The sequence below is a fragment of the Glycine max genome, chromosome 18, assembly GCF_000004515.6.
Source record: "Glycine max cultivar Williams 82 chromosome 18, Glycine_max_v4.0, whole genome shotgun sequence".
NCBI lineage: Eukaryota > Viridiplantae > Streptophyta > Magnoliopsida > Fabales > Fabaceae > Glycine > Glycine max.
The window spans coordinates 57,766,493-57,780,104 of NC_038254.2; the positions used below are offsets into that span (position 1 = coordinate 57,766,493).

Genomic DNA, 13,612 nt, shown 5'->3' on the forward strand with positions numbered 1-13,612 from the left:
CATCTAAGAGGCAGAACAAAAATATGATGTACTTAAAAAGCTAAAATAATTGAAAATCGTCTCATCACGCATAACCTCGACAACTAGGATAATATTGCATCCAAAAGAAAGGCGAATCGGAAGAGATCAAAGTTTTTCTTTTTTAATAAAGTGAAGCTAATAACGCCTGTTTGTATAATTTTTCTGTAAACACTTGGAGGAAAATAAGATAAGATATTTCTTTCTAAGTTAAAATTAGCATATGTTTAAGTCAAAATCAACTTAAAAAAACGAGAGAACTTCTATACATTAACCTATGCATAAATTAATTTTAACATATAGAATAAGCTTAATTCATCTTAGCTTCTCATTTTTCTCTCCAATAAGTGCACATGGTTTTCATTTTAAGTTTGTAATGGAATTCTGCCCAAAGTCACAGTAGCAGCTGTTCTTACATATACTAATGATCACAGATTTGTGTTATCCTCGTGAAACACCTCAATAAGGCCAAAACAGAATCTCAATTTAGATTCCCTACCACACAGTCATAGTACATAAAGCTGGTTGAAACTTATTAGCAACTAGATTCAATATCATTCCTTTTAGAACATTCTCATACTAAGTAAAAAGCTTGATCCCAAACCAAAACAGTGAATACACCCAAAGTATTGCTTTATTGTACAAGCTTTAGACCTTTGATGGCATGTTGGCATCACCCTCATTCTTGCTCTTGTCAGCTTCAAACTTATCAATTGCTACCTGCAGTTCATCAGTGCCTCCAACAGCCCTCATGGTGTAGAAGTATGCACCAAAGACAAAAGCTGTCAAACCCCCAGCAACTACCAGATTCTTTGCCTTAGGTGGAAGGCTCCTATATCCTAAAAGTCCAGCCATCTTGATCAATGGGGGAAAAAAGGGTTAGCACAATTTCACACAATTACAATTACCCTTCAATTGCAGAAAGCACAAAAGATCACAAAACAAATAATTCAAATCTGTAAGAAAATAATGAGTAGACATTTCCACAAACAGATTGAGGGCAAGGCAATCCTAACACAACACAATTGAAAGAGTGGTAAAACGAAACGTATTGAGAGGTGATTAAATTGTTTCATCAAACAGAAACAGTTTTGATGGGTACTACTAATATTGCTACAAAGAAAACCTTTCAATTAAGTTTCTATGATATGAAGCAGACAGCATTAGCACCATCAAAATTTCAGAAATGATGACATAATATGAAATGAAGAAGCCAAAGAAAAAGGGATAGAGAGGGAATTTGCATTACCTTATGGAACAGAACAGATCCTCCGATTGTTTCTCTTTGTCAATAAACAGTAAAAGGGATAGTGTTTTAGAAACAGAACAAAAAGCACCGTCGTGCACTTTAAATAGGCATAATTATCAATTTCATCCTCAAATTTACATAAGCAAAAGTCGCTACAATTCATAATATCTTAACGCTGTTCCCCTCAATTGGCCGGAAATGATGAAATTGAAAATTTTAAATTGATAGTTAATGAAGTTCTTTAAATATCAAAATCAATGAGGCTAAATTTTTAAGTGGCATTTTATTGTATAATTTTTAGGTTAAATTACTTTATTAGTTTTCTAATTTTTAGGTTAAATTGATAGTTTTCTAATTTTTAAAACTTAAGTGATTATATCGCTTAGATATGTATTTATAATGATTTAAAATGATCGTTAAGTGATTTTAAATAGTTATAAAGTGTAATTTTTTAATATTGTTAACTTAATCTAGATGACAAGATCAAATTTAATTAATTTTAAAAATTAAAGGATCAATAAATTAATTTTACCTAATTTTTAATATATAAAATTTATTTTTGACGGTGGGAAGAGAGTTTCCTGTGGTTCAAATTTTCCACTTCCTCTAGTACCCTCATATTTAAGATTTTTCTACAAAGAAAATCATATTTAAGATTTTCCTACAAAGGAAATCATATTTAAGATTTAAGTTTAATGATGATGGTGACGGTGTAAAAATTAATTTACATTATCATCTAATTATATATTATTGTTTTTGGTATGATTTTTTAAATAATTTTCGTATAAGCCAATAATAAACTTACCATATAATTTTTAAGAATCAAAATAAAAAAATTTAATAAGTTTGCTAAGAAAATTTTCGAAGACAAAAGAGATTAATAATAATAATTAACAACTTTTTTCTTAGTTTATTTATAAGAAGTGCGAAAATTTTATCATTATTATTTAAATGTTTTATTAAGTTATTACAAAGTTAAACTTTTTAACAATAATACATAATTAAATTATAATATAAAATTTATATAATAGTTAATTAAATAAAAATATAATTACACCCAAAAAAAGAAAATTTCCTTTACAGAACTTAAGAAACCTATATGCAAATGTTACATTTTAACTTGTTTTCTACTCTATTCACATGGTCTTTCAATGGTTATGAAAATTAATGACATTCCATTTTAATTATTAATTTTTTTTGTTAACCTTGGTATTAATACAAAGTTGTCCCCCTTCCAACACTATTTATTTCATGCCAAAAGTTCAATCAAGTTTCAAATCATAAATTACTTGATTAAGAGACATAAATCATTAGTGGTGTTGTTGGTTAACTATACATAATTATACTTAAATATACAAGTGATATCAATTTTAAAATTTAAATCATACCGTATATAATGTAATTTGACAGTAAACTTTAGATAACTTTTAGTCCCATGATATCAATTACGATGAGAATGATATGACATTATTATTGTACAATTTTTATAAATCCCGTCTCCGTTGGCTTAAGTGCATACGCATCATTTTCTTACATCGGCAGACATTTTGGTGCTATATAAACAGCAGCCCCCTATAGTCTATGCTGAACATAAACCTTCTGGTGCTGGTCTCTCGAGAAAGCAACATACAAACCTCCACTCCCACCCTTTGCCTCTGAAAGCACCCTGTTCTTCTGTGAATGATTCAACCACAACAAGTCACGCTGCAGAATATCACTACCCTTCATTTCGATAGCCAAAGAAGAAAATAATTGGAGCAGTGAAATCACAACATGATAGACATTGTGGGTCTAACGCCCAAGGACTACTGTGTAGCTAGCGAAATTCAATATCATAATCAATCTTCACAAAAGTTTGGTGTACTTACAGAAACCACAACAATTGGAAATTATCTCATCACACATAACCTCAATAACTAGGATAAAGAGACTAGAGAATTGAAAGAGATGAAAGGGGTTCCGCCCACCCCATGGGAAATCAAATATCAATGAAGTCAATATACGGCAAAATTTGAATCGGTGCATATGGTTTTCATTTTAGGTTTGAAATGGCATTCTGCCCCAAGTCCCATACACGATAGCAGTAGCAGCTGTTCTTACATATACTGTTAAGGATAAACACATATTATTCACATTAAAGAAGGTCAAAGCAAATATCAAAGACATTCAAGAAGGTCAAATCCAAGCAAATATGCGCTGACAATATAACTACTATAGGCGTGTAAACATGATGGCAATGCATATCCATATAGCTGTCAAAGTATATCAGGAAATTGTATCATAATTGTATAGGATTTCTATTATAGGCAATTATAGACTAGACAATTATAGGCAATTAGTATACAGATTCTTGTACTCTTATATATATATGTACATCAAATTACAAGAAAAATATCAACAAATTCCGATACAATATTCAAGTGCTTTCTTTATATATATATATGTACATCAATTTGTTGATATTTTTCTTGTAATTTGATGTACGTACGAGAATCTGTATACTAATTGCCTATAATTGTCTAGTCTATAATTGCCTATAATAGAAATCCTATACAATTATGATATAATTGCCTATAATAGAAATCCTATTTAAATATAATTATGATACTATTTCCTGATATACTTTGACAACTATATGGATATGCATTGCCATCATGTTTACACGCCTATAGTAGTTATATTACCAGCGCATATTTGCTTGGGTTTGACCTTCTTGAATGTCTTGATATTTGCTTTGACCTTCTTTAATGTGAATAATATGTGTTTATCCTTAACATATACTATGATCACAGATTAGTGTTATCATCAAAAACGCCTCAATAAGGCCAAACCAGGATCTCCATTGTAGTTACCCTACCACTCAGTCAATGTAGATAAAGCCACTCGACACTTATTAGCTACTTGATTCAAATATCTTCTTTTTTAATATTCTCATGCCAAGTAAAAAAAACTTGATCCCAAAAGCAAAACAGTGAATACACCCAAAGTATTCTATGGGCTAAAGCAGGAATGTGATTCTCTAAATGCAAGAACTATTTTTACGAGGCTGCTTCAAACATAAGACCAAATTCTACTAACCAGATAACACAGACCTCAACCAATACAAATGTAGAACTGCAAGGAGCTCAAAGATGCATTATTTCAGCCATAGCTTCCACAACTTTTTTCTCAAGATTGCCTTCTTCAATCCACGCCGAACTTTGTCGGCGCAGAAACTCTTTCTTCTCAGCCTTCTTCCCTTCAAGCATTTTGACTTTCATCCTCCAGTTTTCAAGTTTCTCTGCTCTTTCTTTTAACTGATTCACAGAAATAAGAATTCAACCAATCATTCCATCACAATAAGCTAAATTAAGCTAGATTTATACTTCTTTTCACAGAGTAGGACACAAGAATAAACGAATTCAGCGGTTCACCATATTAACAAAACATATCACACATGAAGAACAGACTTCTAACTTCAAAGTGAAATCAAAATCCAGAAATTGAGCCTTCAACATTGAAAGTTGCAATATGAACGAACAAACAAACAAATTGGCATGCCAGTAAATCCAGGTTCATTTTAACTTCTCGTCAAGCATATATACTAGTTAGGGCAAAACTTAAAAAATGCAGCTTCTTAGGTGCTCTTGGAGTTGTTCTGTAATCAAAATTGAAATACCACCTCAGTAAACTATGTTAAAAGTGAAACTTCAATTCTAATTGGAGAATTATACTGAATTCACGAACCTAAGGAACTGCATCTAAGTAAATATTCAGAGTCGAAAGAAACAATAATTGGATATGGAGGAACATAAACATACTAGGGTTTCTCGAAACTGTTGTCGTTCGATGTCGCGTTCCTGTGCTCTAAGCTGCGCGGCTTGAGCCTTGAGCTTCTTGCGCTCTTCGTTGGCGACTCTGAGGGCTTCCCTGTGAGCCTCGTCTTTGCGCTCCTTCTCAATCTTCATCGCTTCCATCTCTCTTATGTATTCCTTCCGAACCTCCTTCACTTGCTTCGCGTATTCCCTTCGCAGCCGCGCCAGCTTCGCCTCCGCCTCCTTCGGGTCCCGTGGCGCCTCCCAGCTCCCCAGGAACGAGTTCCGAGAGAGGAACTCGTGGTTCTCGCAGTGCTTCGACGCCCTCGCCGAAAACGCGCGGCGGAACGATGAACGGAACATGCTAATTCGCAGAGAACACGAAATGAATAAGTCTCAATTGAGAGAGAGAGGGGAGCATTTCAACAAACAGAATGAGGGCAACACAAGACAATTGAAAGAGTTGTAAAACGAAACGTTGCACTGAAGAAATATGATATGATACCTTACCTAACAGAATAACAGATCCTACGATTCACTTCTTTCTCTTCTCCAACACTAACCACTCACACAGAGCCTCTTCCTTTTATAAGAGGCACTGCAAATCAAACGGCATACAAAAATAAATTACTTGGATTTTATTTTGTAATTTGTAATAATTGGATTGAAGTTGAGAGAGCCCAAAAATACTTTTATTCCGAAGGTGATAATTTTTTCTTGTTATTTAGTGCATTAAAATTTGTTATTGTGCATTGGAATTTATAAAAATATTTTTCAAGTTTTAATCCTAACATAGCCATACATGGTAAGAACTAAGAAGAGAACTTTTGCAATTCAATTACAAATTATCATATGGAGTAATTGTATTAATTCATATCAAAATCAATGGAATTCCATTATAATTGTAAGTCAACTACTCATATTAATCTTTAAATCTTACCGTGAGTACAAAAATGATTTTAAGGGGCTTAATTGATGTTATATTAGTAGATTCTTAAAGAAATAATTAACTTGGATGGCTCCTAATTCGATTGCTAAGACGTGGCTTTAAGAACTACAATGAAAAGGTGAACCTTGCGTTGCGTTATTATCGATTCCTTATTTAAGAGATTACTCTTAGAAATTCATTTCTATCATTCTATAAAGCTACATCGAGAATATGACCTTTTTATTGTATAATTATAAATCCCATCTCCGTTGGCCAAGTGCACTCGAAATACTTTTCAGAAACCAGGGAAATTAAGTGTTTACTATATATATGTAAATGAAAGAACAAAATTGCCATTAAACCACATGATAATAATCATTATAACAAAAAAATATTCATTGGTCAAAAATTGCACTACAAAAGGTCTAAAAATCGGGAGTCCAAGACTTGTTTGTTCTAAGACCATGCCTCAATATGAAATTTACCACACTTTTCTAATGCTCTAATCCACCTAACTGCATCTTCTGCTGAAACCTCATTTTCGTAGGATACAATTTCCTCAAAAGCTGATGTTACATCTGCAGGCATTTTAGTTGAAGAACCTGCTATATAAACTGCAGCCCCCTCAGCTAATAGGTTCCAGATCCTTTGGCTCTGCTCCCTCATCTTATGTTGAACATAAACCTTCTGCGGCTGGTCTCTAGAGAAAGCAACATAGAAACCGCCACCCTTTGCTTCTGAAAGCACCCCTTTGTTCTGTGAATGACTCAACCAAAAATCACGATACAGAAAGTCACCGTCTTCATTCCAACAACCAAAGAAAAAAATAATTGGAGCAGTGGAATTAGTTCTACTTTGCACTGCTCTTTCCTCTATAAATCCACGAAAAGGTGCACATCCTGTTCCAGGTCCAACAAGTATGAGGGGGAGTGACGGTGATGGTGTCGGAAGTAAACCTTTATGGAACCAGGTTGGAACATGGATACCTACTTAAAAGGAAAAATAATTAAGTCACAGAGATAAACTGATGGTTTCACTAAATAAACTGCGATAAGTGGCATATTTTGGGTTCATACCATCACAGGGATCTAATGCAGCTAGCCACGACGAGCATAGTCCTTTTTTTTTCCTCTTGTAAGGTGTTGTCCAAGACACCACATTCACAGTCAAGTGTACTTGATTGGGGTGAGCTGATTGAGAAGAAGATATGGAGAATGCTCTAGGTTTCAGAGGTGGAACCAATTGGACTAACCACTCAAATGGCATTTGTACAGAAGGAAAATCCTCTAACACCTTTCCCCCCCCCCCAAAAAAGAGAACAGATATATGCATAAGTTTGAAATGAATCAGACAAAACAAAAAAACAGAGAATCAAGGAATATCTGAATAATTATTAAATGGAAGCTAAATTAGAAAGTATCAATTCATTATGGAGGCTATAATATCCTCTTACATTTTTCTTCCCTTCCAATGAAATTTCTTTTATTATCCAAGAAAAAAAACATATTATGATCTTATTTGTCTAATATCACTAATCTCGGTAGACAATATTTATATGCTCCCATTATATCTACTTTTGCAGCATATTTGAATAAGTTTTACATTCGTGGACCAGTTTTAGACACAACCCTTTAGCTATTCACCATTTTCTAAGAAGCTGCTTAACACAACCAAGAATTCAGCGCAAAAAATAACAATAAAGTGACTCACAAAACAAAATCATGCATGAATATGATTTATTGACCTTTACCTCAAGAACAGTTCTTCTTTCTTTCTGGTTATATTGGTACAGGTCATCCCTTCCTTCAGGTGAAGCAAAATATTTAAGTCTCTCTCTCTCATGTTCTGCTGTTGCAAAGAAACTCATAACCTGGAACATAACATTATTGCTAGATTAGCTTTTAATGAAAGAAGTTATAGGCATAATAAGAGTTTCAATTCGTGCAGAAACTCAAATATCCAAACCAATGTCCATTTGTGTTTTTTTTTTATTTTGGTGAATGGATTTATTTAAGAGGATTAGAAACCTCTTGGAAAAGCAATACAGGCGGAATCTGCTAATTTTTTTTTATCAGCAAAAATAATATTCTATTATAAATAATTCAGCAAAAATAACGCATTACAAATAAAAGATGGGGCAAAATAAAAAATCAGCATTGGAAATTTGATCCACACTTGGCCAAGGGATCTGCAACTTGATTACTCTCTCTGAGGACATGCACCCATTGAATTGAAAATTTAAAATGATGAATATCATGGATCCTCTTGATCATGCTTTTTTCCAATGCGTCAATATTTAAGAAATCATCATGTGCCAGAACAAATTTATATGATACACAACATCTTGCAATGGAAAAATAGACATGTCATGCCCAAGTACTCACTAAGCTAAGGAACGAGAAGTGTAAAAGGGACAAAAAATGTAATCTAGCTTCTGGAATGGGGCATGATAGGTTTTACATAAATTAACACTAACATACATAACAAGTGAACAATACATCGGATTGCTATATTTAATTTCCGTCACTATCTTAGATTTTGACATGTCACAATTGCAAAAGATGGTCAGAGGTCATTTCTCTCCACACAGCCAAGATGTGCCATTAGCAGTTCTACTAGTTTAATGCTATTACAGAGTGGCTTGTACTTGATTTAGGGCCTGGCCTGCCATGTGACTTGATCCAAAAGCCCAGTGTGACCTAACATGGATTTTCAATGGAGATTTGGGGTGGAAAGCCAATAAATATATTGAAAAATCAACATTCCTCAGCCCATTGTGTGAATTCTGTTTGATTCCACAACGCAACCAACTCCAGCAATTTATGAACTCATTATGTATCTAATGCAAGGTTAAGAACTTCAAATAAAAAAGAAAGACAAGAACATAAAATAAAAGACATGAAAACATTGAATTTAATTACATAATTTTCTTTTATAAAGGCATAATAAAATGGATGTCAAAACTTACTGCATCTTACCTCAAATAAATAGCGCCGTGGGGAAGCTGAAGCTACATCCATTGAAAATTCCACAAAAGTTCTTAATTTTACAGGGATTCTAGAGTCATGTGTATTGTGATCATCCATTTCTCTTAGACTAACCTGGAAATTTTGCAGATTTCTTAGTAGTAAAGTTTACATACACACAATGAACAAAAATACAATTTTTTTTTTTAAAAAAAAAAACAATCGGGTACAAGGCATGCACACAAGGTACAATCAGAAACAAGCAACAATATGATTCTACTATTCCCAAATAGAAAACTTTTCAGGGAGAATATGGCTTTTGCAATCCTGGAACCACAAAGTGATGGTAGAAAAAACCATAACTCCACATGGCTTGCTTCCTTTTTTTCTAAATCACATTGACAAGAGGTCATTTAGCTGATTAAATGTCTCAAACAGTGTTTGAACTTTGAAGGATGCATTTATCTCTGGACACGAGACAGCATAATGTGAAGTCAATGCTGACTGAGGAAGGTCAGAGAACGGAGAACCTCATTAATATTAACTTATCTTGAATTACTTACAGTGATGAATGAATCAGGATCCAAATTACAACGTCGTATGAAAGCATCAACTGCAGCAGAATCTTGACCAGGTAGAACTTCAAGGACATCACCAGTCTCATATTTAAGAACCTGAGGAAACCATAATGCATCTTTTAATTCAAATGAGGATGAATAATTTTGTCGTAGTAATTTCACCACATGATATACAAATAGGATCTGAAGCATTGCAATATGTTCTTAATATGTATTAACATCAACAAGTTTATACATCTATCCACCACAATGTTAAACAAGACATATGGTAGCTTACATGTGAAACAAATTCAAATTCAAAATGACGAACATCTTTTCCACAGTTTGATCTGGTCAAAGGAAGATTCTTTACCTGCATGATCAGAACCAAATAAATTGAGGCGTTTAACAGAAACAGATCACTTGATGAATTCAGGGAAGTTTGTTCTAGACAAATATAGACTTAGAACACACACACTGAGTAAATCAAGTCTACAAAATTCCCTTCAATTTTAGGATCAATTAACTTCATTTTAATAGAGACTTAAATTATAAAATGCCGTACCTACAAATATTTGTTTTATCTAAAATTCTGTATGCACGATCATTAAGTATTCAAGATAATATCATATAATTCAATTGTTAGATTTGTTAAATTCATATTCTATAAAAATTTAGCAAGTGGAGTAAGTGTCCAAGACCTAATCCTAGAGTCAATGGGTTCTTTTACACACACGCACGCACAATGCTTATACATAGTTTTCTAGATTGAAACAAAGATAACATTTCCTTTGTAACCTGTAATGGACATAAACCACAAGAATACAAAATATCAATGTATTATTATATACTACAAAAAAGATGATGAGTTGATCTATTTACTATACAGGGTTTATTAATGGACAATACACAGCACCCCGATTATTGATAACTCTTACTGAACACTAATGATAAGCATAATGGGCATATTCTAATAAACATTGTTTACAACTAATAATGATAGAGTGTCTTATCCAATACCATCTTAAGAAAGCAACCAGGCCTACTTCTGTCGGAAGATGATTTTCCAGGGTGCATTGATCGAGCGCTCCCAATTTGCATATTAAGACATGTTAAATCTGAAACAGTCACATGTTATTCTAGTAAATAATATTAATAAGTCTTATCAACAATGATAGTCAAAATGTGTAACTCAAAATCAAACAATTACAGCTATAGCTCAACCAAAGTGAGCCATGCACAGTATTGGGAAAACCAACACAAAATTTCCACTACAGCTATAATCTGTTTGCCCAAATGTGTCGGACTAAATCAAAATGCTCTTGGAAGTTTAAGCATCAACAACTTTAAAGAATTCACCATAAGCAATTCAAGCACAACTTATATCCCATATCCAATAACATGTCAGAGATTCAAAAAAATGGCTAAGTAATAAAATAATAGAAGGGCTTCTGCCAATTTGGGACCAGTTCATAACTTAATAGCACAAAATAATTGCTTTGGAAATTGGAAACATTGCAAGTCAACCAAGAACTAAACAAGTTTGGGATACCCGAGGCACTAGAAAAATGTGACTCGTCATTTGCAATGTTGTGATATGTGATCCGGACTTTGGGTTGATCAATCAATACTGTATCTTGAATCACAACATCAGGACCATTTGGTAAGAATTCTGGTTTAACCATGTTTAACATTCTCCACAAAGAAGACAGCCATGGATCCAGAGAAGCTTCGTAGCTACAAATAATTATACCATCTTTAGTCACTTGAAAGACAATTTGTATATTACAATATACAACAAAGAGGAAAATATTAATTTTGATTAAAAATATAAGAATTTAATGTGTTAAGATAATATGTTTTCTACTAAAGGAAGAATTAACCAAAGAACAGAAGTATTCTCATGTTTGAATGAATATCAATAATTAAAATAAAAAAGAATTGAACACTCAATTCTAGATAGATGAATCAGTAATCCAATAACATAATACTTTCATACTTCACAAGCATAAAGGTGTATGTTTGAATAGTAAAACTATCTTAATTGACGGCATAATCCGTAACCATACCCTGAAGGGTGTTGATCATCTCCCAAGCCTCTTTCTACAATAGTTGTTCCTCCGAGGTCCATTAATCTTTTGTCTAGCTTCTTTGCAACAAACTGTTAGAATTCACATGTAAGGTTTTATCCAAAATATCTGCCAAGACAGTAAAAATCCCTTTGATCAAAATTGTAGACTAACTAGGTCATTATCATATTGTCCAGTGCCTACTTCGCCCACATTCTCACAATGTTTCAGCACCATAGATGTACATAGTCGTTAATCAATGCAGCACTCCTGAATGTTACAATACTTCATCTAAGATCTAACAAATAAAACACAACACAAATGTGCAAGAATAAATATTTTACATTGTACTTCTGATAACTAGAATCACCCAAGCCGAAAACCGCATAGAGAACCCCACTCAGCCAACGCTGACCTAGGTTTCTCTGAAGAAGATATCTCCAAAATACCTGCACAGGCAAAAGAAGAGTAAACAAAAAAAAGTTAAAATCAACTTTTTTACACAATTGACTGATAGACAATCACCTTAGATATGACTATTGAAATAGTTATCACAAAAGTCAACAATTTTATCATACAAAACACTATGATTGAACGATAATGCAAAAAAAATACTTTAGACTATAGTGCATTTAAATTAAATTCTAAAAACAATCTCAAATCAAAGTTTTGAAAAAACAAAAGTAAATAAATAGTATATAAAGACCCTCCTTTTAAGTTAGTTAGTTAGTTACCTTCATGGAATCGGGTGTATCACCTTGGCCAGTGGTAGAAACCACAAAAATGACAGCCTCCTCCTGTGGTAACAAACTCTGTGTACAAACCAAGCAAGGAAGCAACATTGCATCCAAGCCATCAGCAAAAATACTTCAACTTTCACTTCAAAAGAACATTTTTGCAACACCCAACGATGCAAAAAAAAAAAAAAATGAAATAACACATAGGTTCCATTTAATTACATACAGGATCATATTGGTCTACAGAGAGAAGGTTGAAGGGGCAGGCTCTCCGTTCAGCTTCGCGAGAAAGTCGTTCAGCTGCGTCCAATGCATTGCCGGTCTGAGAGGCATAAAGTATGAGCAGTTTACGCATGCCTTTCATCTTCAGCTTCACGAACCAAACAGCGCCTCCTCCTAAGAGTGTTAACCTCACTCCAGCGCGATTGTGGCTTCGATTTCAATCTTAGGGTTTAGGAACAAGTTGTTTTGGCTGGTGTTGTTCTAACATTAAGGTATGATGGTGGCGGACGAAGGTTGGAAGAAGAAAGGGAAAAGCGTTTTATTTATTTTTTAAAAATAATAGTAATTTTAGTGGGTTTTTTTATGGAGTAAAATATAGTAAATGTTTAAAAGCAGTACGTTTGTAAATGAAAATTGTTGGAATTCACGTTCTGACCCGCGTGAATCTTAATTGCACGGAAATTATCTAACTGATTTATTTTAAAAAAACTTGAGAATCTGACTTTAAGAATCAAATTCAGTCATTTTAAATATTTAGGAATTAAATTAATATTTTTATAAGTTCGAACCTAACTGGTTAGACTTGATTTATGCAATTTAAACATTATAATTCAACGACTATATTAAAGTTAAATTATAGTTCCATTAACTTTCGACCACAATTTTGAAAAACTTACCTTTTTTACGATTTTAGTTTTTATATTTTAAAAAATTCATAATTTTAGTATAATTTTTAATTTCGCATACATTTATTTATTTATTTTAACTTTTTATATTTTAATCAATTAAATTACTTTTATGATATTTTAATTAATACGTTAAGTTTACAATTTAATTAAAACAAAATAAAACAAAAATTATTTATATAGTAATTAAAAAAAGACCCTTCATGTCCAGCTTGAACTTGAAAGTTACCAATATATAATTTTTTTTAGTATTTTGGGTATAACTTATTTTAAAAAAATGTAACTAATAATATAAATAAAAACTTAATTGTCTATATCTAATCTGAAAGACCAAAGCACGAGAGAATATCTCAAAAACTTAATTTTCCATATATACTTTTTATGTA

At 32.8% G+C, this 13,612-nt stretch overlaps 3 protein-coding genes across 17 annotated transcripts; all 3 read right to left on the reverse strand.

Moving 5' to 3' along the window:
• Positions 1-481: 481 nt before the first annotated feature.
• Positions 482-1,425, reverse strand: LOC100500217 (uncharacterized). The gene is made up of 2 exons (XM_003552683.4): positions 1,268-1,425; positions 482-873 (listed from the first exon to the last, which is right to left on the reverse strand). The coding sequence occupies exon 2, from the start codon at positions 871-873 to the stop codon at positions 667-669; it is 207 nt and encodes a 68-aa protein (XP_003552731.1). The 5' UTR covers positions 1,268-1,425; the 3' UTR covers positions 482-666.
• Positions 1,426-2,748: 1,323 nt separating this feature from the next.
• On the reverse strand, positions 2,749-5,678 carry LOC100810007 (beta-mannosyltransferase 1). 9 transcript variants are annotated; one of them, XM_006603001.3, is made up of 4 exons: positions 5,572-5,678; positions 5,068-5,425; positions 4,360-4,563; positions 2,749-2,941 (listed from the first exon to the last, which is right to left on the reverse strand). In XM_006603001.3, exons 2-3 carry the CDS (start codon positions 5,422-5,424, stop codon positions 4,393-4,395), a joined length of 528 nt encoding a protein of 175 aa, XP_006603064.1. In that variant the 5' UTR covers position 5,425; positions 5,572-5,678; the 3' UTR covers positions 2,749-2,941; positions 4,360-4,392. The 9 variants fall into 9 exon arrangements, with proteins under 9 accessions (XP_006603064.1, XP_014626380.1, XP_040868170.1 ...); XM_014770894.2 differs by having other exon boundaries at positions 2,749-2,971; XM_041012236.1 differs by having other exon boundaries at positions 2,749-2,989.
• A 661-nt stretch (positions 5,679-6,339) lies between these two features.
• Positions 6,340-12,952, reverse strand: LOC100811073 (NADPH-dependent diflavin oxidoreductase 1). Of its 7 annotated transcripts, XM_006603002.4 has the most exons (12): positions 12,545-12,952; positions 12,316-12,393; positions 11,926-12,030; positions 11,582-11,673; positions 11,065-11,249; positions 10,533-10,630; positions 9,811-9,885; positions 9,519-9,629; positions 8,968-9,090; positions 7,740-7,859; positions 7,066-7,282; positions 6,340-6,975 (listed from the first exon to the last, which is right to left on the reverse strand). In XM_006603002.4, the coding sequence occupies exons 1-12, from the start codon at positions 12,680-12,682 to the stop codon at positions 6,446-6,448; spliced, it is 1,872 nt and encodes a 623-aa protein (XP_006603065.1). In that variant the 5' UTR covers positions 12,683-12,952; the 3' UTR covers positions 6,340-6,445. The 7 variants fall into 7 exon arrangements, with proteins under 7 accessions (XP_006603065.1, XP_014626373.1, XP_006603067.1 ...); XM_014770887.3 differs by lacking the exon at positions 12,545-12,952 and having other exon boundaries at positions 11,756-12,030; positions 12,316-12,360; XM_006603004.3 differs by lacking the exons at positions 12,316-12,393; positions 12,545-12,952 and adding an exon at positions 11,756-11,851.
• Positions 12,953-13,612: the final 660 nt, after the last annotated feature.